General features: G+C 42.2%; 3 protein-coding genes and 1 long non-coding RNA gene across 6 annotated transcripts in view; 2 read left to right on the top strand and 2 right to left on the bottom strand.

The window, feature by feature from the left end:
* The window catches only part of NECAB1 (N-terminal EF-hand calcium binding protein 1), a 92,595-nt gene extending 88,728 nt beyond the window's left edge, over positions 1 to 3,867 (top strand). The window contains exon 17 of one of the 2 annotated variants that reach the window (XR_013234055.1): positions 3,835 to 3,867. The gene's annotated coding sequence lies outside the window, so the exon portion shown is untranslated. Of the gene's footprint in view, positions 1 to 3,494; positions 3,746 to 3,834 lie in introns of those variants that run through there. The other variant, XR_013234056.1, reaches the window with a different exon arrangement.
* On the bottom strand, positions 431 to 10,313 carry C9H8orf88 (chromosome 9 C8orf88 homolog). 2 transcript variants are annotated; one of them, XM_077351951.1, is made up of 6 exons: positions 10,176 to 10,313; positions 7,615 to 7,709; positions 6,019 to 6,095; positions 4,350 to 4,431; positions 1,376 to 1,482; positions 431 to 613 (listed from the first exon to the last, which is right to left on the bottom strand). In XM_077351951.1, exons 2-6 carry the CDS (start codon positions 7,682 to 7,684, stop codon positions 569 to 571), a joined length of 381 nt encoding a protein of 126 aa, XP_077208066.1. In that variant the 5' UTR covers positions 7,685 to 7,709; positions 10,176 to 10,313; the 3' UTR covers positions 431 to 568. The 2 variants fall into 2 exon arrangements, with proteins under 2 accessions (XP_077208066.1, XP_077208064.1); XM_077351949.1 differs by lacking the exon at positions 10,176 to 10,313 and adding an exon at positions 9,783 to 10,063.
* The window catches only part of LOC143844605 (uncharacterized), a 29,441-nt gene continuing 13,117 nt past the window's right edge, over positions 10,276 to 26,599 (top strand). The window contains exon 1 of the long non-coding RNA XR_013234057.1: positions 10,276 to 10,415. This is a non-coding gene — a long non-coding RNA (uncharacterized LOC143844605). The remainder of the gene's footprint in view (positions 10,416 to 26,599) is intronic.
* Positions 14,949 to 26,599, bottom strand: part of PIP4P2 (phosphatidylinositol-4,5-bisphosphate 4-phosphatase 2) — a 30,731-nt gene continuing 19,080 nt past the window's right edge. Inside the window, exons 5-7 of the mRNA XM_077351948.1 lie at positions 23,909 to 23,961; positions 18,941 to 19,031; positions 14,949 to 16,432 (exon numbers count right to left, since the gene is read on the bottom strand). Coding sequence (XP_077208063.1) covers positions 16,289 to 16,432; positions 18,941 to 19,031; positions 23,909 to 23,961 — 288 coding nt within the window. The 3' untranslated portion in view covers positions 14,949 to 16,288. The remainder of the gene's footprint in view (positions 16,433 to 18,940; positions 19,032 to 23,908; positions 23,962 to 26,599) is intronic.

The following is a 26,599-nucleotide window of genomic DNA, read 5'->3' as shown; positions in this document are numbered from 1 at the left end:
TCTTTCTCTCTATTACTGAATATTTAATATAAAGGTCTCAATACCATAAAGGAGTGTTGGCTATTACAACAACACCTGAAGAAAGACAGACCATACAAACAGTGCTCGATTGTGTGACTACTGAAAAGTCACCATTCTAGCCAGCTTTCAGTTTAAAAAATAAAACTTTTGTATGCAGTTACATTATAGAAGAGATTTAGGCAATGAAATTATCAACAGCAATTCTATGCAATGTTTACTTGGAAGTAAATCACACTGTATTCAGTAGGCCATTCAAGAGTAAGTGCACTCAAGATAAATTAATATACATACATATACAAGCATGCTTACTGGTCCATCATTACTGCTGACAGCAAACTGAAAAACGTTGTAAACAAAAGCTGAGTTAGAAACATCAAAATTAAACAAAATCTGAAATTATTCACATAAGTTCTGTTGAAAATAGCTTTACTTCTGACATGAATTACTGGGTACACAGACTGTTAAAGATAAATCAAATTACAGTCTATTGGTATTAGAGATCACATTTCCTTAATTTTCAGTAGCAAAAAAGACAGATTCTTCATTTTCAGACAGACCTATCATCTCCTGCAGTGGGTAGTAGGTAGTTTTTCTGCAAGATAAAAAGTTCCACCACAAAATTTAGTTAACCAAGAGTTAAATATTTCAGCCAGCTTCAATGATGAGATGGAGATCAATATGGAGATCTGAACAAAAAAGCCACTTATAATATATACGCAAACTACGAAATGACATTAAAACAGTAAGAAAGTATCAACAAATGCAAATGCAGATTACTGCAATACAGCTATGAGCAGCTAGGAAAAAAACTTACATGGGATGGGGTAATTAACTCTCCAGTACAGCCATATTTTCCACTGATAGCACTCATACCCCCACCCCAATTACTCTTTAAAACTGGTAACTTTAACAGTAATATGGAATTTGCTGAGGGAAGCTGCCAACAGCAAATAGACAGGGTAACTTTACAATGCTTCATTCAGCAAACTTTTATTACACTAGAATTACTTTTTCAAATACAATGAAAGTAAGTGAATGATTTCAAAACAAGCTTTGAAAACAAAGACCGCCATTTACTAAACATTTACAATCTTCCCCCAAACATCCAATGTATAAGCCAAATAATACCAGGGACACCAAGCATCTACATGCACAGAACAGAGTATTCCCTATAGAAAGTGGTCCACCGCTTGGTGCAGCTTCAAGCCCTGCAAGAGGGGGAAGGCACTTCAAGCTTCCTGTCTGTGTTGTTTTAGCTATTGGAAACATCTGTAGAGGGGGGCAAAGCTCCTCATTCTCAGGCTCTGCCTATCCTGCAATCATGGCTCAGGACTTAACAGCTATAAGGACTCACCGCTTTTTCAAGTACAACAGGATGATCAGGAAGAAATTCTGGTTTCTTTTGGGCAAGTGAAACCTCTGACAGCTTCAAAAGGAAATCCCTACTATATGTTATTCTTTCTGCCAACACAAGATTAGAGAATTAAAATAAGTTAAGAAGTTCATGGCTGTATGGTGCAGGATGGCATTCATTCATTCATTCATTCATTCATTCATTCATTCATTCATTCATTCATTCATTCATTCCATTTGTATACTGCCCTCCCCTGAAGCTCAGGGCAGTTCACATGGCACGTAAAGAACAATACACTGAACTTGGGTTTTGTGTCTATTGAATACAACAATAGTAACAATAACAACAAAAGATAACAGTTTAAACAGGATAACAATAAAACAGATCCATAGTTCATTTCAGGTACATGGATTCCTGGGAGGGAAGTTCAGGGGTGTATTGCTGGTTCCAGTCCAACCAAATGCCTAGTGGAAGAGCTCCGTTTTGCAGACCCTGTGGAACTGTTTTTGTTCTGTCAGGACCCTGATCTCCTCCAGGAGCTCATTCCACCAGATGGGGGCCAGGACAGAGAAGGCTCTGGCTGTGGTTGAGGTCAAGCAGGCTTCTTTTGAGCCAGGAATCACTAGCCAGTTAGAGGTGGCAGAGTGCAGAGCTCTTTGAGGTGCATAGACAGAAAAAGTGTTCCCTCAGGTATACTGGGCCCTGATTGCGTATGGCCTTGAAGGCGATTACCAGAACCTTTAGCCTAATCCAGAATTCAACTAGTAGCCACTGCAGTTGATGGAAGAAGGGCTGAACCCTGGCCACTGCGTTTTGGACCAGCTATAGTTTCCAGATCAACGTTAAGGGCAGGCCTGCACAGAGCGAATTGCAGACGTCCAGTCTACAGGTGACCGTCACAGATCACTGTGGCTAGGTATTCCGGCGCTAAGTAGGGTGCTAGTACTTTGGCTTTCAACCCAGCCTCCATCTTTGAAGAACTGAACAGACGACTCTTCTTAAGCCACCTCATCATGGCTTCCAGGCAGCTGGCTAATGCTTCTGGGGAAGAGTTAGGGTGGCCATCCATCCGAAGGAAAAGTTGAGTGTCATCTGCATATTGCTGACAACCCAGCCTGAACTTCCGTACCAGTTGGGCAAGAGGGCACAGGAATATATTGAATTAAATTGGAGAACCACTCTTTGTGGGATTCCACAAGTGAGTTGTAGTGGCTTGATGATCTCCTATTGTTACCCTCTGTCCCCAACCCCGAGGAAGGAGATCAGCCACTGAAGGGCTGTCCCCCATATTCTGGTGTCGGCGAGGCAGCAAGCTAGAAGCTTATGGTCAACTGTGTTGAATGCTGCTGAGAGATCTAGTAGTATCAGCAGCACCGACCTGCCTTGGTCCAGCTGAAGATTCTTCCAGGAATGCCGATATTTGATCTGCGGCAGCCCTTTCCACCATTTCCCCCAGAAACACTAAGTGCAAGGCAGGTTGATAGTTGTCAAGCTTCATGCAAGTTCTATGAACAGCTTTTAAAACTAATTTATGGATCTTGTACTCACCAAAATAGACAAGTACTCACATACTGTGTAGGAAGTCAAATGGAATTCAGATTTGCTACAGTGCAAGTATCAGAACAATAGTTCTTAGAGATTTATATAGATGTTACTTTAACTACAGCAATTTTAAATTGTACAGACCACTGGCACTGGATAACTATTCGTACCATTTTAAGACTGGCAACACCTAACAGCATCAGTGTTCCTATGACAAGACCAGGACAAAGTCATGCAACAGATACAGTTTATCGCATTAACCTCCAGTACAGGGATACCCAATTTGCCATGTTCCATTATTCCCTTTCTGAATGTATTTTAAGCTGTATTTCCCTAAGGTGTTTATTTTGTTTTAAACCTACATTGTCATGAAACTGCATATAGAGGTTCATTTTCAAAGGTAATCACCAAAAGAAAGAAAGCAACTAGTTTTCACTTATTTTTGTTGTTGTTTGGGCTTGCTAGGTGCTGTAGATCCCTGGGTAAATGTTGGGACTTTTCATAATAATCAGCCAGAAAACTGTTTTTAACACCTCAAGAACTCTGGTTCTACAATCTCATTTTGCAATTCTCACAGAGACATGACCCTCAGGCAATGAAGAATGCTGCCATTGACCAGTGAACTCTCTCAGAGCCAGGAACCTGGAAAAGTTGCCAAGTTTCACAAATGCTGACTGTTCATGTGAAGCTCATCAGTATGTGCTGCAAGAATTGTCACATTCAGTGAAGGCTGGAAAAATGAGACAGCAATTAAATCTGAATACTCCTTGGAGTACACATGCTTAAATGTATTGAGGAAATTTTAGCACGAGAAAAAAAAGTAATTTGCTTGTGTAGTAGTTGAATGCGGATTTCAACGTGTTCTCCCCTTGGAAATGATAGCCCAGAAGTTCTTGAATTTGTACTGTCCTTTTCAGGGTCCGTTTGCAAAGCAACTCCCATGCTACTTGCCGCCTCTCTGATATAAAATGCTACATGAAAATCTATTGAGGTTGTTATCCTGTGTCCAGGTAGGTACATTCTTTTAGGTTTTTGCTATTCAGTGAAAAGTGTCATCAAATTATAGCTCGTTTATGGCAGCCCTGTAGAGTGTTCAAAAAAGATGTTTGAAGGTAGTCTGCCATTGCCTACCTCCGTGTCACAACCCTGGTATTCTTTGGTGGTCTTACACCCTAATATTAGCTGGGGCTGCCTCGGCTTAGCTTCCAAGATCACATGAGATCAGACTAGCCTGGGCTATCTAGGTCAGGGCATGTTTGCTGTACCTACCCATTGAATTAAGACACAGCAAGCTTCTAAACTTAATTAAATTAGCCAATCTTCATATGGATTGGAATGCCTACTTGTACTCCAATAAGACAATACAAAGTAGTATTGTAGTACATTTCTCTTACATTTGAGCATTGTTTTTCCATATAGGCATAAATTTTACCTTTGGGGACTTCAGGCTTGTGTTGTTCTGACGGATGAACCAGAGCTTCATTTAAGACTTGCACTCCATTAGATTTACACATCTAAAAATTTTAAAAGGCACAACATTCATCATGATCCTTTCCAGGACTCCAAAATTCCTTTTGTATTGTTTACACAAAAAAATAATGCTTAATCAGTTAAAGTGACAAAAATCGTTGATTCACATATGATTTACTAATGGGGGGAAGGGGTGGCAGAATGTTTTATACTATGGCAACAATGAAAAGCGTGAAATGCTTTTTGAGGCCAAGTTTCCAACAGAGTATTTTAACTGTCCTTTACTATCAAAAAATTCATTCCAGTACCCATGTAACAAAATGCACAGTTGTAACGAGACAATGGAATGAAAGAAGGCAAGCCAATGCATCCCTCAAACAAATGGGTTTGAAGTTGACTCCTGTAAATCTAGCTCTGCTGGGGGATGCTAACCCCCTCTGCCCACCAATACCCTATAAGTACTCTACCCCAAGGAAAACTTCACTACTAGTAGTCGGGATTCAACTCACTGTTCATTTTGGTTACAACAATGTACAGTGATAAAGACTTCCTGCTGTTGATCCCAAGGGTTGATTTAGACATAGCTTTGTAATCCTCTACAGTCTACACCATAGCTGAAAGGACTGGAAATATGCTGTTGTCATATGTTCTATTTTCCCCATACCCCTCCATCTCTTGCAGATATCACAATATATTACATCTGAATTTGGCAAATCCTTACCAGAACTGGAAACATCCAATAGGAAGCACACAAGGCCACAGCTAAACTATAGATGGCATTAGATGTGCCTTTATTGAGGGTTTATTTTTTTTATTGAGGGTTTATTTTTTTTAACTCCTAAGGACAGATTCAGTCCGCTTTTTAAGTCAAGCTCACCCAATCTCTGCAGGTGCCTAGCATAACCTTTTTGGTGGTAAAAAGGAATGCCTTTCCTCCCATTTCCACCAGAGGAAAAGCTGGTTGAATCCAAACTTTCATTTTTGTTCTGCTTTCCCAATAGACCCAAAGCAAGAGATGCTTAGGCACCACTGGATGCAGAGACTTGCTGCTCCATCTTAAGCCAACCATTAGGAATTTTAATAATTACTGTTTGATTAATAACAAGACATTTATATTTGCTTGATTTAAAAAATTACATATAAAATCTAATATATATTATGTTCTTTATACATTATGTTCTTCATGTAGTACAGTAAATCTGGATCTTCTGAGAAATTATTACATGTATTTCAATTTGTCCAAGTATTACTAGGTTCTTTCTGGAGGAGATTCCATATGGATTCAGTATTTCTACTAAATATGGATCAAGATGGGGAATAAATGAGCAAATACATAAATATGATCCCCTGGTTTTACAAGCACAGTATCATTAATTGCAACTCTTTCTCAAGCTCCTACAAGAATATATTTGTAGAAGAATAGGATTGGCACAGAGCAAATATTTCTTTTAACTTTAATAACTAGCCTTAATAAGACAGCCAATTGACCAAAATGATCTATGTGCTATTAGCCTCTTTAAATCAACCACCTTCAGTAAAATCAGTTCCAATGACTGTGCCATTTCTTAGAAAAGACAAAAAGCAGAATCACCATGCTTCAGAACTATTCATTTCATCTGTTTAATACTTACCCAGCCAATTTTATCACACAGATATATAGGAGCACTGGATGAAAACTGACCCTGGAAACCGAAAGCAGTTGCTGATACTAGGGGAAGAGATGAGTTTTGAAAAAGATCAATAAAACATGTTCACTACTTTGTTAGTAATCTACCCTTCACTAAGCAACCTTTAAAAGCTATCTGGATTCTGAATCCACTGCAACAGCACAATATCCAGTAGGTATATACTGAGATCTATTATCCAGCTGAAAGAATTCTTGGAAAATACTGATAAGGCCCAGATATAGCCTAATGCATACCACTAATATCCAGTCCAAATATAAGAAATATTGTCTTACTGTTGGACAAAAGATGTAGATACCAAGCAAATACTCGCAGCTTAAGCTTTTTCTTTTTTTAAAAAAGATTTGATGTATTTTCTAGTATATGAACAATTGTATTCCTATATAGCAGTGGTTCTCAACCTTCCTAATGCCGTGACCCTTTAATATAGTTCCTCATGTTGTGGAGACCCCCAACAATAAAATTATGCAAGTGTTCTTTCACAGAAATTAAACCAAAACTGACCAACAGCATGAAGATCCATTGTTCATGATGATTGTATATAAATTGTTTTTTTCTGGGGTTTCTCAGTTCAGTTCTACCTCTTGTCCCACCACGCCGATCTTGCTCTTTTCCGCTGCTCCAGACAACCGAATGTTCTAACTCGATCTACCCCGCAAGGCTGTTGTGTGGATGCCCCCCCCGCCAAGCTGCTTGCCCTGCCGTGACCCCTGTGAAAGGGTCGTTCGAACCCCCCCCCAAAGGGGTCCCAACCCCTAGGTTGAGAACCACTGCTATATAGGATAAAGAATTATAAAGATTGAGAGAGGTAACTAGGGATGTCAAAGCCTGGGGAGGGGAAAAAACTAAATAAAATGTAAAAAAAGAGGGAGAAATTTTTCCCTACTCAAGGATGTTTTTTCAACGTAGGAAGAAATTGAAGAAACCTATTACAAAACATTTGTTTTAAAGCACAAGCAAAATTATTTCTAAAGTACTGTTGCCAATTTACTTAGAATTTTACACCGTACAGTACTTTCAGAAGTTGCAAAACACAAAGCATCTTCAGATACTGAAATGTTGATACAGATTTATCTTCTATGCTGAGAGGCAAGACATCCAAAAACACATGCATATAAATTAAGGAACAAACTAGCACGTGGAAGACTTGACATGCAAAATTCTTTCTAAAGTCCATGAAGATCAAAGTCAATTTATAATCAAAGGGCATGAATTCCAAGCTATGAATGAAATGAAGAGCAAGCAACACAACTTAGTTATGCCAATGTTATTATGCAGGAGCTGCTAGCATAATTCCAAGGATACAGGATTGGTTCTAAAGAACTACAATCTAGCTCTCTTACACCTGTCTTCTAATCCCTATATGTCCAAGTGATTGAGTTTACCAGCCTTTGAGATTGGCATGGGGAAACAGTGGTTAGGCATGTGCACACAAAAAATATTCGGACCATTTCAGATTCAGCTCAAATTGATTGGGGCTAAATTCAAATCACCCTTCAAACTATTCAAACAAGTATTCTGAAATATGAACAAGACACTTACTGTGGGAAGAAAGGTGGCGTGCGGGTCTTGCTGGCTGGAGAGGCTTGCCAATCAGTCTTTTTGTTTCCATTTTTTAAACAATTTGAGATGCCATACTAGAAGAAGAAGAGTTGGTTCTTATATGCCGCTTCTCTCTACCCGAAGGAGGCTCAAAGCAGCTTACAGTCACCTTTTCCTTTCCTCTCCCCACAACAGACACCCTGATATCACTGCTCGGTCAGAACAGCTTTATCAGTGCCTGTGATAAGCCCAAGGTCACCCAGCTGGCTGCATATGGGGAAGTGCAGACTCGAACCCAGCATGCCAGATTGGAAGTCTGCACTGGTAACCACTACACCAAACTTCAAAGTGAAGGGTCATGTAAATACTGGAGAAATTGATGTGTTTAAATAGCAGCTAAGAAAAGGGGGTGATATTCTCTTTTTTGGAAGCAATAATGATTGTATAAACTTTATTCGCATATATTTAGCTATCGTCTTTGACAAACCTCACGCACAGTTATGACGACAGATATTCAGGAATGGAGTTTAATCAATGAAGTAATATGAAAGATACTTGGTCCCAGTCCAAGAAACCCTGAATTGATTTGCCTTAGCTGATGACAAAAATGCATTGGATGATTTAGAATCACAACTAGTAAAGGTGGTAGCTATTTGTTATGTGTTAGGTAGGGTGGCACTATTCCATTCCACTTCCTATATTCTTACAACAAAGGAGTGTTCTCAGAAATCAACTGTGTATCTAAAATATCAAATGGGAAGCATGTAATTGTTACCAAGTCAGGCAGCAAGTTAAAAATATAGTCTTTTAAAGCTCATACAAATTCTATACAAAATAACTGCCATCTTGGAAACATTCTACATCATGTGATCAAGGAATGCCTCTTCTAATATGGTGCCTCATGAGACATATTCAAACATACCTAAAATATAACACAACCTCCTTGCTGTCCTCCTAACAGAGAAGAAACTCCCTGATCACAGCATCTTAACAAAAGATTTCACCTTTTAAACCTTCTTCCTGTTTAGGTGAAAATCTCCCCATCCAAAGTCAGGAAACCTGCTCATAGTGGGAGATGCTCAGCTCTCTGCAACTGAGGCCCCTCTAGCACATAACCCCACCTCTCTCCCTGATCAGATTTTATGAGGCGCATCCATCAGACCCCTTTGGCAGGGAAGCCCAAATGGTTGGCCACTTTGTAAAACAGGATGCTGGACTAGATGTACTGTTAGTCTGATCCTGTAGGGCTCTTCTTATGTTCCATCTCTCCCAAAGCATTTATAGGAAGATTAAAACTGAACCCTTTGGAATCCCCCAGAAAACATACACACAGGAGACAATTGCCCTCCAACAGCTAACCTCTGGATCCAACCTGCAAGGAATTATTTGAACCACAGTAAAACATCTCTTTTGACACCAAACTCCCGCTAACAGGTGAAGAGCTGTTTTTGGCACCCTTCTTTTTACTATCCAAGGGAGTCTTCAAAGTGGCTTACAATCATCTACCTTTCCTTTTCCCACAACAGACATCCTTTGAGGTAGGTGGGGCTGAGAGAGCTCTGAGAGAACGGTAATTGGCCCAAGATCACCCAGCTGGCTGCATGTGGAGGGAGGAGAGGGGGAAATCCAATCCAGTTCTCCAGATTAGAGATCTCTTAACCACTATACCAAGCTGGCTCTCACATCCAGCTGCCTCTAGTAACACATGTTGATATGGAGGAGCAACACTCCCTCTCACGGGGACCATCAAAAAGGGCTAAGCCAGAGTGAACGCAGCGGCATGATTCACCCCGCCAACGGCTGTTGATAAATCGAAAAGCAGCAGAGTAGTAAGTCCATCGGTTCCGAAACCAAACTCGCACCATGTTTTTTGCCCGGTTCCCTTTCTACTTCGCGCACGGATCGATCCAACACAGCCCGCCCTGCAAGAAGTCATTCAACCCAATCTTTCTCGGGGGGAGAGCGGCGTCGAGGGTCTCCTGCCACCCAAACAGACAGCTATAGGGGGCTCTGCTACGATCCCCAACTGAAGCCTCTGAGGCCGGCGTTAGAAACAGCCCGACGCTACCCTTCCAGGCGGAGCGAGTGCCAAACAGCGGCGTTCCCACGCCCACAACGTCGGGATGCAGAGCCCCCCGCGACCGAGGAAGTTGCACGCGAATCCCGACCTTTTATCGACTGCCCACAACGAGGCCAAGGCAAGGCTGCAGGAGACGCCAGTCATGCCTCAAACTGCAATGCACGGGATTTCGGTGCGGTTGTCACTCGCCAGCTCTCGCTAAAAGTGTGTGTGGGGGGGAGGGGGAGAGAATCAAAATAACAAATGGTCGACGCTGTCTAGGTCCGTAGAAAGGAAGCTGAAAAGCGTCAAATATTTCGTGCGCCGCCAGAACCTCGCCACCCAGCCGCTTCCCTCGCATTCGCCTCGGAAAGCGAGCGCGCATGCGCGGCATTTCCTCACACGCGAGCCCCATCACAAAGGGGCGAGGAGGCCGCGCGCCAAAACCGCCACTTCGCCCGCGTCCCGAGAACCTTCCCTCCCCTCCCCGCCCTTTCCTTACCAGCACCATAGGATCAGCTTCAGGGAACTTCGCGCCCGCCGCCCCCACCCTCACGCTTCGAAAGGGAATCAGAACGGGCGGGGCCTAGGCCGGAACCATCCGCGCTTGTTTAACGGCCCAACGGTCGCGCCAGGCGTCGAGAGCGCTCGCAGGTCGGCGCGCGCCGAGTACTCCGCTGGGGCCGGGGAAGGAAAAGGAAGCGGAGGCCTTTCCAATCTCCCGGCCTCTTTGTCCCCTCCGGTAAGGAACGGGTCTCTCGCGGTGAGCCGCCTCGCAGGCGTAGGAGGAAGGGTCTCCGACGTGAACACCTTTTCCTCCGCATAGGTCGCTCACTGGCGCGTCGTAGGTGCACATTGTGATACGGGCCGAGCGGAGCAGCTGGCAGGGTGTTCATGCCCGCCTGGGAACGGTTGCAAATGATGAATGGGAGACTGTATGGAGCAGGGGTAGTCAACTTGGACTCTTGGACTACAATTCCCATGAGCCCCTGCCAGCATTCGCTGGCAGGGGCTCATGGGAATTGTAGTCCATGGACATCTGGAGGGCTACAGGTTGACTACCCTCAAGTAAGGGCCAATTTTTAGTCCACCCGCACCTCTGAAGCTAAATCAGTTTCATTCCAGGGGCAAGCTTTTGCGTGCAAGCACGCTTCGTCAAACAAGGAGTAAGGCCTGCTTTCCCATAAAGGTAAAGGTATCCCCTGTGCAAGCACCGAGTCATGTCTGACCCTTGGGGTGACGCCCTCTAGCGTTTCCATGGCAGACTCAATACAGGGTGGTTTGCCAGTGCCTTCCCCAGTCATTACCGTTTACCCCCCAGCAAGCTGGGTACTCATTTTACCGACCTCGGAAGGATGGAAGGCTGAGTCAACCTTGAGCCGGCTGCTGGGATTGAACTCCCAACCTCATGGGCAGACAGATTCAGACAGCATGTCGCTGCCTTACCACTCTGCGCCACAAGAGGCTCTGCTTTCCCATAGGTCTTGTCATTTCTAAATGTCTTCTGCAAATCAACCTGCCTTAGACTATCATGTTTTGTCCATCCAGCTGCTTTGTATACAGAGCAGCAGGAGCTCTTTAAGGGTTTCCTTGCAAGAATACAGAAAAGTTGTTGGTTGCTTTTGTTATATTTATTATTTTTTAAATTATTATTAGATTTTTATACCGCCCTCCCATATGGCTCTGGGCGATTCACAGAAAACATGGCAGGAACAGCATAACATGGGCATAAATAACATATCAACAATAAACTTAATACAGGCTTCAAATAGAACGACAACTTCCAGGGAGGTCAGGCTACTTCAGGACATGGAAGGGGTGTCAGGGGGGGGGCAGCAGATGTTGGGTCGATCAGGCTCAAGTGAATGCCTGGTGGAGGAGCCACCTTTTGCAGGCCCTGCAAAATTGTGGGAGTTCAGACAGAGCTCTGATCTTTTCAGGGACCTCGTTCCACCAGGTGGGGGCCAGGACAGACAAAGCTCTGGCACTTGTTGGGGACGGACATGCTTCTTTGGGGCCAGGGATCACTAGCCGGTTGGTGTTGGTGGAGCATAGTGCTCTTTTGGGGGTGTAGGCAGAGATGGTCTCAGGTACACTGGGCCCAGACCACATATGGACTTGAAGGTGAGAACAAAACCTTAAGCCTGATCCAGAATTCAGTTGGGAGCCATCTGATTTGCTGGAGTGCAGGCCGGATATGAGTTCTCAAATGTGTATTAGTGAGAATCCTGGCCGCAGTGTTCTGCACCAGTTGTAGTTTCTGGATCAAAGATAAGGGTAGATCTGTGTAGAGCAAGTTGCAGAAGTCCAGTCTAGAGGTGACCATCACATGGATCAGTGTGGCTAGGTGTTCTGGTGCTACTAGTAGCTTGGCTTGGAGTAGGTGGTAGAAAGCCTGCCGCACTACTCTTGTGACCTTGCCTCCATGGAGAGGGAGGTGTCAAGAATCACACCCAAATTTCTGGCAGAGTGGGCTACTGCTAGGCGCACTCTGTCCAAGTTGGGCAAGTGCGCTTCCTTGCTTGGCCCCTTCCTACCCAGCCACAGAACCTCTGTCTTTGAAGGGTTGAGCTTCAGATGACTCTGCTTGAACCACATCATCACTGCTTTCAGGCAGAGGTCTTTGTATCTTATGGGAAAGTAAGTGTTTTTTTTCCTAAGAGAAGCAGTTTTCCTGTACCTTTACAAAGAAACTCTAGTTTCCTTTGAGACAGGAATGCTGTTTTTCCCCTCTGTTTGGCAGCTGGTTGTGCTGTTGTCTCTGCATCTTGTCCTTGTTTACCTAGCTGTGTGAATGCTGCTCTGCCTAAGAGGTGGTTGGGGACAAAACTGCAGAAAGTGAGTGGAGTTGGAGCTTTGGCCATGCTGGGTTCTCTGATGGCTGAGTGATCTGCATATGTGTAGTCCCACCAAATGTCTTTGGTAGAATGATATCAGGCACTCTCATAATCTCTTGCCAAAGGTAGAATTCTAGGGGCAACACACCCAGATAGATTTAAATGCCACACTGCTCAGAAATGCAGCTTCCATCTACAGGAGGATGGCACACTAATAGCAATAAAGAGTTGAGCTCTTGTCCACAGGAGTAGGGGAGTTTTTCTCCATAAGGTTTGGATATTCTGTGTCCATAGGGTCCTTGCCTATAAGAACTCTACAATATGTGGGATTTGAGTGCCTTTTCATAGAAATTGGTTCATTCTTCATCCATCAATGAATAAGATATCTTTTTCTTCTAGTGTTCTTCTTTGTTTTATGCATGGCACAACTGAAGTGTCATTTCCAGAAGTTTCCTTTACTGAGCTGATAATTGTAGAAAAAAGTTTTGTGCAGTCCAGGAGTGTGTGTGGGAACTACAGACTTCTAGCCCATTTGCATTTAGCATCCTGCAATAATTGGTAAACATTGTTTATAAAGTATACTTAAAAAGTTTCTTGTGCTGCTAACTCTTCACCTGTATACACAGTGAATGGAATAACCAGGGATGAGAAATTAGTCATACTTAATTTTCAAAGAGCATAGAGGGAGTAATTAATCTCCATCTATTTAAATACAAGCTCCAGAATTTTGGAATAAGGTGTCATTAATATGCTGATGACAAGTTACTCTTAATTTATCTATGCATGTAGGCAAAATAATCTCAACCATCAACTGTATTTAAGAAATTTAAGCAAGTGGATCAAGTTAAATGAACCAAAGATAAATCCAGACACTACAGAAACGACATCGCTATGTAATACCAGTGCCCTTGTGTAGCGATCCCCAACCTGTGGGCCGCGGACCACATGTCCTTGGACTAATTGGAGGTGGGCCCCGAAGGACGCCTTCTCCTCCCCCCCCCCCTGGCCCTTTACTTCATCCCCCCCCAGCCCTTTACAACACACTTCATTGTTGTGGCGTGTCTGTATCTTATTTTGAAGGGATGTTTAAACATTACCATAGCGATCAGAGAGTGCTAGGGCAGTGGTTGAGAGTAGAGGAGTAAACTACCCCCCCCCCCACCGGGCCTCAGTAAAAGGTGTTGAGTGGTCCCCGGTGATAAAAAGGTTGGGGGCCACTGCCCTTGTGGACTAGTTAGACCTACTGGAGAGCCAGCTTGGTGTAGTGGTTAAGAGTGCAGACTTCTAATCTTGCGAGCTGGGTTTGATTCCACGCTCCCGCACATGCAAACAGTTGGGTGACCTTGGGCTGACCACAGCACTGAGATAGCTGTTCTGACCGAGCAGTAATATCAGGGCTCTCTCAGCCTCACCTACCCCACAGGGTGTCTGTTGTGGGGAGAGGAAAGGGAAGGCAACTGTAAGCCGCTTTGAGACTCCTTTGGGTAGAGAAAGGCGGCATATAAGAACCAACTCTTCTTCTACTTGTGACTGTGGTTGTAGAGAATTGCAGGCCCTTGTTTTGCTGCTGCATATGGTAATTGAGTCATCTTGGCCAGGTCTCAACAAGGATATAAATTCTCTTTAGCCTTTGAACAAATTTTGAGTCCAGTAGCACCTTTAAGGCCAACAAAGTTTAGTTAAGGTATGAGCTTTTGTGTGAATGCACACTTCTTCAGTTACAAACCTGAGGAGTGTGTACACACGAAAGCTCATACCTTAAATAAACTCTGTTGGTCTTAAAGGTGCTACTGGACTCAGAATTTGTTCTGTTGCAGACCAACATGGCTATCTGCTTGAATCTCTCTTTAGCCTCTGTTATTCCCTTTTTCTTAGTTAATGTGCTGCCATCACAGGCTCACAAATAGAACTGCAATTGCTGCCTGACATCCTGTAATCAGACACACTTTAAAAGATCAGAATTTTCTCTGCTTAGATTCACATGCACTAGGCAGACATCTCCTGTATCTAGTTTATGTTCTGGTAAAGGTGGACCACCTGAGGCTTTTCTGTAGATGTAGAAGCCATATTTGGGGGGGGGGATCTTTATTGTAAACCACCATGAGTTCATTCGGAGAGCGGTGGTATATAAATACAAAAATAAATAAAAATAAAGAAACTATGCTAGATACAATTGTAAAGATACTCTTGTACTACAGGGAAAATAAGTCCTCAGGGTACTGGGGGCAACATAGGGAATCAATGAAGTGAAACATACTCTACTCAAGGGATTCTTAATAATTTACTTTATTGCAATAATGGATGGATAATGGATACATTTGTACCCTTTGCAAACTAGCAGGTATTGGCCAGCAGGAAGACACTGGCTATTGGTTCACAAATATCTTTGAACTCTGCACACAGGGTTCAGAGGTTCACGTAGAAGAGACACCAGAATATTTAGCTTTGAATAATAATCTTTATTAGTGTATTTTAAAAGGTACATGGTAATCCTGAGCTACTGCTTTCATACATTGAATGTTATACAAAGATTTCATGTACAGTTTGAAGGATATTTATTGTGCTCCAAGTTCTCATCCAAGCATTGCTTTGCCCTCAAAAGGAATACAGGTAATTTAAAATACTATATACAACCCTGGAACATCCACATTAATCTACCCTCTTGACCCCCATTATCTAACAGCTACTGTATCTAAAGATTTCAGGGTATTCATTCAGAATTTAGAAAAACTTCATGTAAAACTTGGGCAGTGCAGTAACTGGTCCCCTTACTTGTGAATAGGCTTCATGAAAATTACATTTGCCATCTGACTAGTTATCAGTATTATACTGACCAGTTATACATTGATAGAATGATTAGAGTAACAATTTACTCTATTTCATTTCATATCAGTTAGTGTAAAGCTATGATGTCTCCCTTTGCAGTGAACAGAGAATTATTCTCCCATTAGGGAAAATAAACCATCATCCAAACAAAGCAAGAGGTAACCCTACAACACCCTATAGTCATCAAATTACATTTATAAAACAAGTCATATCAAATACTTCCCTTAGACCCTGTAAAGGAACTGATACAAATAATTGTTCCATAAATCCAATCATGGCTTTTGAGGATTTTCCTGTAAAAATCTAAAAAATATTAAGTCCCAGGGTCCTTCAAAGAAAAAAAAAAACTCAATGTGAATTAATTGTGGAAATAATTTTTTTTAAGTCTACCAAAATATTGCATCTCTTGACCCGGAAATCTGAAAGCATGAGGTGTTTACAAATTATGTCTCTCTAACAAAAGCTCCAAAGATGATGCACATTCAGTAAAGCCATTCTGATCTTAGGCAAAAGCTACAGTAAGCAGTCCAAGCAAAATGCTTATTGCTTAAATTTTAAAGCAAGCCACTTTGATTGTTTTTAAAGTGTACTTACAAATTTGAAGCAGTTGTTGAAACACTTATAAACACATCTTGCTTTTTCATACACATACCCAAATGGCACAGACCAATGTTTTATACCAAAAAAGAATACTGTAGGATGGAGTTCAATACAGCAGTACTTTTAAGACAGATGTATGATTGTGTAAACAAAGCTTTAGTATTCAGAGCTTGGGAATCTAGCAGCAAAACAAACGATTTGCATATAATGTAGTGCAATTAACATTTGTTCTTAAAGGATACCCAGTCTTAAAACTACTTGTAACAGAATGGAAACATTAAAGAAAAAAAATTAATTTACTCTGCTCATTATCAGAATTCTAGAGATTTACTGTAAGCTACCATTAAGGAGACTATGCAAAACTGTGTTCTGGATAACTGACTTTTATGGCTCCCCAATAACAAGCTCGAATTAGGCAGACCATGCCTAAGAGATAAGCAATAGCCCAAGAAACATATGTGGCGTGAAAATTTCTGGCAAAATCTTGTGTCCCAACCTGTATAAAAAGCACAAGAACAAGAAAAGCACAATTAATACTTTGATCTTAAGTTTTCATGTTTTATATATATATATTTATTTTTATTTATATTTATACTAGTAATCAAGCCCGCTGTACTCTCAATACAGTGGCGCTAGGCAAGGTAGCCCCCGGGAGCCGCGCACAGCGCAGCTAGCGGGGGCTCCCTTGCCGGCGGCTTGACGCGTCAGAGGGGCTTTGCGCCTCTCGCCGCGTCAGGCCGCCGGCAAGGGAGCAACTGCAAGCTGCGCTATGCAGATCCCTTGTTGGCAGGGTGGGAATCGAAGAGGTCAATCGGCAGGCGCTTTGCGCCTGCCAATTGGCCCCGCCGATGGTCTGTCCGGAGGAAGGGGCCAATTGGCACCCTTCCTCATCCCGGACAGAGCCCGCCCTAACTCCTCCCCCTAAGCCCTTACGGCTTTATTTAGTCCACGGCGCTGCGGGCGGGGTTAAGATAAAAATTAAGATATTAGAAATGAAAAATAATTGGCATGCAGCATTGGATTATATATAACATTGAAAAAAAAGTGACTCCTTTCTGTAGTGATTGCTGTATATAGAAGAATTTTGGGAACTTAATATGTTCTTGCCTTGTAAGCTTTTAGAGTCAGTGAAACTCAGAAGCCTATGTGTGAGTGTTTAAGCAGCAAGTGAGAAGGAAGCCTCTGTCCCCAAAGTTTTGGTTCTCAAAGCAGTTTACAGTCACCTTCCCTTTCGTCTCCCCACGGAAGGCACCCAGTGAGGTAGGTGGGGCTGAGAGAACCCTGATATTACAGCTCGGGCAGAACAGCTTTATCAATGCTGTGGTCAGCCCACAGTCACCCTGCTGGCTGCATATGGAGGAGTGGGGAATCAAACCCGGCTCACCAGATTAGAAGCTGGAGCTCCTAACCAATACACCAAACTGGCTTATTTATTTTATTAAATTAATGTATAGACCTCCTCCTCTTACAAAAGTCTCAGGGTGACTAACATGGGAAATCCATACATGTGTAATTAAAACAGTAAAGTCATCAGTAAAAATTAATTTAATTAAAAATGATCTGAATTTCCCGCTAAACTCAGTTTCTAAGTTTCATTTAGAGCCTGGAGGTCTGGATTCCAGCAATGGCGGTAGTGATGGTGATGATGGGAGGGAGGCCTGTGTTGATACTATTGTGTGCCCCATGTTGGCTTCAACCATATGCCTGGTGGAAGACCACTGTTTTGCGGGTCCTTTGGAACTCTTGACAGCTCTGAAAGAGCTGGCAGCTCATGACACCAGGCTGGAGTCAGGGCTTTGGCCCTGGATCTGCTTGATGCCAAACATACTTCTTTGGGTCCAGGAACCACCACCAAGTTGAAATTTGCTGATCACAATGCTTTTCAGGGGACATATTTGGAGAAGCGGTCCCTCAGGTATTCAGGGGCCAGACTGCTTATGGCCTTAAAGGTTAAGGCCAGGACTTGAACCTGATGCAAAATTCAACCAGTAGCCAATGTAACTGAGAGCTGGTTGGATATGGACTCTCCACAAGGTCCTGATGAGGACCCAAGCAGTAGCAGTTTGCACCCATTGTAGTCCAGCTATATCCAGAGGTCAGCTGTAAGATCAACCAAAGTTGTCTCCACTCTTTGGCCAGGTCGGAAACTGGACTGGAACGGGTCCAGGACCTTTAAAGACTGTTGAATAATAGAAGCACTCGCTTATTGGAAACCAATTATCTGGGGTTAGTGTGATAACAAAACATTTACATATATACATAAAATAAAGCAACTGGATGGGACAGCCATCCTTATCCATGGTTCTTCTATATATTTGTGAAAGAGCCTGGTGGGTGGAACGTGTCCTGGCCAGCCCCTGCCCGCCCCACTTGATCTGGCTGCGAGCTGTGGCCCTTAGCCACCTTAAGCTGCCTGGCCGGGGGCCAGGGTAGGGGACCCTATAAAAGGCCCGTTCTTAGGAATGGCCTTTGAAACTAGTAGATAAATAAGAAGAAAAGGGATAAAGTGGCTGCTCAGTAAGAAAGGGGGGAGGGGGAAATTCCTGTGCATGAGGGACAGAAGAGGGTGAGATTGCCATATCAGGTTTTTAGACATAATGGAATTTTTACATGGAGGGGATAAGGGGTAGCAATCTCTCCCATACACAAACACACATTTAGTGGAAGAAAGGTATGTGGGAAAGTGGCTGCATGTACCTGAAGAACCCACACACTCTGGAAACTTCTAATTGCACCCTCCTCCTGATTTAAATATGATTAGGGCAGACCCAAATCTAAAGGTACTGATCAGCTGCTTTTCCATGTTTCTGCAGGATAACCTAAAAAATCTGGAAAGCAAAGGGTTTTTAAATATATATATTTTGGTGTGTATTTGCTTACAAATTATTTTTAGGATACATTATCAGTGCACTGCAGATTCCCAGAAGTTTAAATATGACTAGCTAGCTACAGAAATATTGCTGGCTTTGTTCAACTGCAGCATACAATTAATCATAATACTCACAGTTAATCCAACTCCAATGAAGATAAATATCATTCCAATGGTAATGTATGCACAGCAGCGTCTCCGTGGGAGCGCACATCCAACAGAAGAGCTGAAACGAACAGTATAGCAGGACAAAAGTTAAAAATAAAGACAGGAATTCAGAAATATTTCTTCAAATATACCAGAAACAGGAAATGGGCCCCCAGATGACAAAAGGGTGAAGGTTTGCTAAGGAAAACTGTTGTGAAATAATTATTTGCATTCATTTTTACTGGTGGAGAATATGGAGGGAACTTTCTATCGTTCTTCCATTATGATAGGATTTGCAGGCACCCAGTGAAGCTGATAAGCAGCAGATTCAGGTCAGAACAACAACAAAAAAAGTACTTTTTCATTCGAAGAGTAATGAGTTTACAGAATTCACTGCTGTAGGAATGTGATAGCAACCTCTAGATTAGTTTGCTTAAAGGGGGGATTAGAAAAAATGAAGAACACATTATTAGTGGTTATTAGCAACTGTGACTAAACGGAACTGCTGTGCTAAGAGAAGTATGCCTCTGAATAACAGTGCTGAGGGGCCACAACGAGGCACAGGCAGGGCCTCCATTTTTTCTCTGCTACCTTCTGCAGGCACTTTTGACCTTTTCGGTCAGCCACTGCATTATACAAATCTCTTCTAGGGCAATTCTCCCTCAACCAACTTCTCATGCTAATACGTTGATACCATTCCAGAATTCTATACTGGAGCCACAGTTAGACTAGTGCAATTCCCACTACAGTCATTAAACAGTGAGAAACGTGAGGTCAACATGCTCATCCTTGAGCACAACATAAATAGCAGCTGCTGCTTACTACTGATAAGACATCAATATACACCAACTGGGGCAAAACTGACCTGGCACCACTTCATGCTTTTGTCCACATTGAGGAAATGACAAGACAGAGCAATACTGTGTCTTTTCTTTCAATCTTGTCATGTATCAAACCTAATATGTCGATATTAGTGTCCTGTTAGCACTTCCCTTAGCCAAAGTGGCAGTGCACGTTCTAAAATGATCTTATAAACCTACAAGAAGTTGAAGGAAGTCTATCATCATCATCAGTCCATGAAAGGAAGCTGTTCAGTCAAAATAGCTCCTTTCATTGAACACTATAAGCTGAAGCATATGTGAAAAGGAGAGGTGGATCTTTAGGACTTGTCAAAATGCATGGACTAAAGTGGGAAGAAAATAATTGAAGGGTATACTCTCCCCTATTTCCCCAGGCAATTCTGAATACATAACAGCAATGTAAACTTGCCAGTGCTAAACAGTTTGTGTTTCAAAGTGCGAACATTAAACCACACTGAGGGCCAAGCCAGCCAAGACACAGAAAGACAGCTGTACTAGTAATTTATTTAATGATATTAGTTATATATGTCCCAAGTACGATTCAGAATACTACCATGTGATCAGCCCGAAACTCTAATGTTCAAATTAAACAAAAGCTCAGAAAGAGTCCACATGACTAGCGTGTGACTAGAATAAAATTCTTACTGGAATCCCTTCAAATTGACTGACTTAAGGAGCTTTACTTCAATAAAGAATTCCCAAGTATTTAAACTGAAAAGGAAAAGACAAACTCAGTTGAGCACGACTTATTGAGCCTTTCAGGCTGGTGTTCAAAGCTTTCTACTGGTCCAAACATTACTATAATTAAAAAGCTTCTGTCAAAAGAGTGATCTGAGAATTCCATAGATATTTAAAGTTGTTTGACATGTAACACTTTGTTTTCAAAGAGATGACAATTTTTTTGTAGGAAAGCATGAATATATGTGATGCTATTTATATTTATATGTAATATTATACTACTTTCCCTAACCCCAGACCATGCATTTGTATCAAACAAACCTACTCAAATGAAAAGATTAGGATTTAGTCATCTATTTTACTGAAGTCAAGCCAGACAAAATAGCACATGCTGAACACCAGTTCGGTGAAATTTTTTTTCCTCTTAAATGTTACCAAACTTAACTTATTATTGAGCTGCAAAGCAGTTTAAAAGCCATGGTGGTTCTAGGGTTATAGAAGCTGCACTAGGACCCGAGTTCAAACCCCCAACATGTTCCCAGAAGTATCTTGGGCCAGTCGCTTTCTCGCCTCCTACACTATAGGCTTGTTGGGAGAATGAGGGAAAAAAACATGTTTATATCATACTGAGCTTATTAGAGGCAGGGAAGGATTAAAGTGCACAAGAATTAAATCTAAGAACTGTGTATCACAATGTGAGCAGCATTAAATTACAGGCCACACCAATAGTCACATTGAGACAAGTGTCAAATAACATTTACTGCAGTAGTACATCTTTATGTACATACAACTGAACATCATGCTTCTTTAATACAGACAACACCACATACTTGTTTTAAACTCATCGACTCAGCCAACACATACAAAGTCAAAAATAAAGGATTAAACTGGATACCTTACATAATTACTGTGTTGCAGTAGATGGCATATTTGGTCTTAGAACGAAAGACCCAGATTCATGCTCCCCCACGAAGCTCACTAGGTACACCTGGACTACTTATTCTCTTTCAAGTTGAGTTACTTTGTAGGATTGTTGGGAGCATAAGTGGGAGCAAGGGATTCCATGTATATCACATGAGCTCCTTGGAGGAAAAATGAAGCACAAATAAAAACATCTGCTGACAAGTGTGCTTGAAATTTTAGGCTTCACTGGGGACAAATTTCACTCTACATCAGACTTTCTCAACCAGAGTTTCATGAAATACTGGGGTTTCTTGATGACCCTGAAAGGATTTCCTAAATGGGTAGGAGTTAAGTATTTTTCTATTGTTGTTGTTGTTGTTAGGTGCGAAGTTGTGTCCAACCCATTGTGACCCCATGGACAATGATCCTCCAGGCCTCCAGGTGATATGACTATATATTGTTATGTTGACCTGTCCCTGCCCTCCCAAAATGGCCAATGATGGGCCTGGAGGGGGTGGGGAGGGGCGGGGCCTCAGGTGGGTGTGTCCACAGCTATGTTTCCCAACCATATTCTGCAGGATCATGTCACTTCTGGGGTTTCTCAAAGCCTGACGAATGTTTCAGGAGTTTCTCAATGGTAAAAAAGTTGAGAAAGGCTGCCCTACAGCAACACAAGTTGACCCTTACAAAAAGAATTCAGATGGCATGCTTGTATTCATTCCCAGATGTTTTAAAAATCAACTTCAAATCATTACTGAATGACTAAAAGTTAACTAACTATTGATCTCTTGACATCACAAATAGTGAATTTAATGGGGAGTCTCTGAATTTGGTTAGGATTACATCTAGATGCTGTACTAGATGCAGAAAGAACTGAAGTAACCATAGTTTCCAAGAATAAAATTAATACTTCTGTTTCCCCATAATGGCTTCAAAATGTAGATCCTCCAGTACTCAACATGGATTTATCTGTGAACCAAAAAAATGCTCTGTAGTGTTCAGCCATGTAGTTTCCACCCTGGAACTGGCTTACAGTTAACATGGAGCTATTGGCTCGTGGTCTTGCTTATTCTTTTATCAGCATACCAAAAGATTTCTCATGTGCTCTGTCTGCCTGCTGCATAAGATGACTCCAAGGAAGGGTCCCTGCCAAACTTAGGAGCTATCAGCATGACGTTACCAATGGACTGGGTTTGACCACTGCTTATTCCTCTAGGTAGGAGCCAGTGCACAGCACTAAGTTTGAATACCTGGCATGTTCGATTAACCCACAACCCCAATCCCCAGATAATAGCACTTTTACTGTATTTAACATCAACTGGCACTAGTGAAATGAATAAATGACTACCATTCCAGAAAGGCTCCTTATAGAATATCGGGAGCTTCTTTGGGGTTCTAGAGCAGTTATTTACATTCAAGAAATACTAAGCTATATCATTATTGTGAGATAACCATCCTATCTAAATTACCACTACATCACATCTTAAATAATCGACAGAAATACTGAATTAGGGTTGAATATATCAATAGAAGAGCCTCTTGTGGCGCAGAGTGGTAAGGCAGCCGTCTGAAAGCTCTGCCCATGTGGCTGGGAGTTCGATCCCAGCAGCCGGCTCAAGGTTGACTCAGCCTTCCATCCTTCTGAGGTCGGTAAAATGAGTACCCAGCTTGCTGGGGGGTAAACAGTAATGACTGGGGAAGGCACTGGCAAACCACCCCGTATTGAGTCTGCCCTGAAAACGCTAGAGGGCGTCACCCCAAGGGTCATACATGACTCGGTGCTTGCACAGGGGATACCTTTACCTTTATTTCAATAGTCTATCAGTGGAGGATGCTGAACCTCCACCCTGCAGTCCCTTCTGACTCTAACAAAACTGTCCAGGTTGAGGGGTTCCACCAGAAGCAACAGCCACAAGGGTCAGTGGGCTACAGAAAGGAGTGGGAAAGGAACAAAATTGCCCTTCCTATTCTTACATCAGCACACCTCTGCTGTGACTAAAGTGGAGGGAACATTTCCGCAGCCTTCTCAGTGTTTCCCACTGTCCCAGATGGCTCTTCCTCCTCAAGGGTTCCATCACCCCAAGAATCAATTTTCCCAGTATTGTAAGAGACTGCTGGGGTGAGGGAGCAGAAAGTGGATATACGTTCTGCATTCTTTGCATGCGTGAATCACTAGATAAATCCCTTAAATCTTCACACACAAGAAAAATCAGGCATATTTGTCATAACAATTAAACAGCTATCCCACACACTTTTCAGATTTTTCTAAGTCTGAAAATATTTCTATAAAATAGGTTTACAATAATGGCTTTATCAATTTCAGCTTTCCTTTCAACAATTATTCAAACAGCTGCTAGAGTTTTCAAACACTCTTGACTTGGGAACCAAGGAAAGCAGAAAGAAGGGTCAAGTGACCTTCATTATCAGTATTTTTCAGCCCACCAGTGAGACTTAACAAATCAATTAAAACATATCCCTTAAAATACATGCTGCACAAGCACTTGTTGGAACTTACATTTTTTTGCAATGTGGGCACTTTGCCAAAGTGTTAAACCTTAGTTCCATCCACTGTAGAAAAGAAAAGAAAGGGGGGGGGTAGAGAAAGTTTTTAAAAAATGCCACTGTGAATATTTTACTTCATGTTAAATGTCAAAGGGGATCGCAGCAAAATATTTTGATTCTTGTTTTCTTCCGTCACTGGGATGCCCTTTTGGACACAGTATCACCATACTTTGTGGTTTGGGATCTCCATATAAAACAATTTCCCATGACTTACAAATTACAAGACTGTCTGAGATAATAGAAGCTATAGTTACAAATGACAGCAGCAGCTATTTAATGTCATTTATATGGCTGTTGCCCTCATTTTAAAATCAGGGAAGGTCAGCCACTAAGTGCACTGAAGTTGTGGCCTGTTCATAATTTCTGGCTAGAAACTAAGTTTACTTTTAGTATAGGGATACGGTTAAAGTATATATTTGGACCATTTCAGATTTCAGTCATCCTGTTGACTATATGGACTTCCATTATGTAATCCACCTTGAGTCTCAGTGAGGTGGGCAGACTATAAATAACATAAATAAATACAATTAAAAATTACAATAGTCACTGACATGTAGAATCAGATGAGTTACCAGGCACACTGAGATTCCTGAGGCATAATCCCATGTGGCTGTGAACAATGGGAAAGAGTTTGTTCCCACTTGCCTTTCCTAAAATATGTCCCATATTGGTCAGACTACACCTGGAATACCATGTGCTATTATAGAGACCTCATTTCAAAGAGTATGTGGACAGAATGGAGTAGGTACAGAAGAGAGTGACAAGGTTGATTGTGCCTGGAGACCAAACCGTACAAAAAAAGGCTGGAGGACTTGGAATCATAGAATCATAGAGTTGGAAGGGGCCATACAGGCCATCTAGTCCAGCCCCCTGCTCAACACAGGATCAGCCCAAAGCATCCAAGAAAAGTGTGTATCCAACCTTTGCTTGAAGACTGCCAGTAAGGGGGAGCTCACCACCTCCTTTGGCAGCCTATTCCACTGCTGAACTACTCTGACTGAAATTTTTCTTCCTGATATCTAGTCTATATCTAGACTTGGAAATGTTCAGTCTAGAGACAGAAAGGTTGAGGGCGGGGGACATGATTGCTCTCTTTAAGTATTTGAGGAGGGCAGACTGCTGTTCTTGTTAGCAGCAGATGATAGGTCTCACAATAATAGGTTTAAATTAGAAGAGTTGGTTTTAATATCCTGCTTTTCAGTTTCCAAATAAGTTTCAACATGGCTTACAAATCATCTTCCTTTCCGCTCCCCACAACAAACACCCTGTGAGGTAGGTGGAGGTGAGCAAGCTCTGACAGAACTGCTTTGTTAGAACCTCCCTAGCTGCATGTGGAGGATTGGGGAATCTACCCTGGGTCTCCAGATCAGAGACTGCTGCTCTTACCCACTACACCAAGGTGGAAAGGTACCTGTTGGATATTAGGAAAAACAATTTTTATAGTACGAATAGTTCAGCAGTGGAATCAGCTACCTGATTCCTAGGTACCTAGGAAGGTGGTGATCTCCCTCTCACTGGCAGTTTTCAAGCAGCAGCTGGATGAACATTTAGCACGGATACTTTAGGCTGATCCTGCATTGAGTAGAAGCCTAGTCTAGATGGCCTAATGTGGTCCCTTCCCACTCTATGATTCTGTAGCAATTTACATGCAGGCTTCTGGTGATATAAACACGATTTCTATGTTAATTTATTACTCAAAAGGATTAGCCTGAAGTTCTTGTTCTTTACCCCATCCCATCAGGTTCATAATCAGGTTTATGTGCCCAAGCATGTTTCACACTTGGGTTTTCAAAACACAAAAGGAGCTTTGGGCAGAGACTGGACACTCCATATCTTCGATGCATTTCTTCATATCCTTCACCCCTGGTACATAACGTTCAGCATCATATCTGCCTAGTCATATACGTCCTAGTCATCATATATGCCTTTGTCGTGACATAGTTGGTTTACTTATGATAGACTGAGAACATCAGTTGTTTTCTTTGGGGGGAGGCAGGAAGGAGAGAAAGAATAAGTCAAATCAAGTACGCTTGGGTGTAAATCTGCATCCATAACACAGCCAAGAACACACTAGCACCATCTTGGCTCTATTTCTTTTGGCCACAGAGTTTCTTCAGATCCATCCATGTTGAGTTACATAAGAAGGCACTTCCTAACTTGGCTATTATGGAGTGGGAAGGTGGCTCACTAACTTGAGATAGGGCCATAAAGCGATACTGAGGTTCAGTTCTCAAAACTCTAATTCAAAACAATCCCACAGACTTCAAGGGGAATACTGTAAGCATCAGCAGATAGCTTTGTATGAAATGCTACAACACAACTGTCCAGGCAAGTTGGTGAAACAAACTCTGCATTCAAAAGCCGAAACTCATAATTCCAGATAGATTTTTAAAAGGGAAAACTGAAAAAAACAACATGAGACTCGACAGCCAGATTCAGAAAATACAGGGTTATCAATCCTGTAGGCTGCAAAACCATAGATTTGCCACACACACTGCAGTTAAACTGAAATATATGAAGAGGCATTGTTGTTGTTGTTATATTCAATTTATTTCCCGCCACTTCTGATGCCGGCTCATGGCGGGTTACAAAGTCCAATAAAACCCATTTAAAAAAACCTTTAAAAGACAAAAGATCACAACAT

Source organism: Paroedura picta, chromosome 9, assembly GCF_049243985.1.
Source record: "Paroedura picta isolate Pp20150507F chromosome 9, Ppicta_v3.0, whole genome shotgun sequence".
Classification (NCBI taxonomy): domain Eukaryota; kingdom Metazoa; phylum Chordata; class Lepidosauria; order Squamata; family Gekkonidae; genus Paroedura; species Paroedura picta.
This window is presented reverse-complemented; position numbering and strand designations above follow the sequence as displayed.

Coding starts and splice junctions, on each gene's coding strand:
- C9H8orf88 (XM_077351951.1), bottom strand. CDS start 7,684: ATGGAAACAAAAAGACTGATTGGCAAGCCTCTCCAGCCAGCAAGACCC. Junction 6,096..7,614: donor ACGCCACCTTTCTTCCCACA/GTAAGTGTCTTG, acceptor CTCTTCCCCTAG/TATCAGCAACTGCTTTCGGT. Junction 4,432..6,018: donor TGTGTGATAAAATTGGCTGG/GTAAGTATTAAA, acceptor TAAAATTTTTAG/ATGTGTAAATCTAATGGAGT.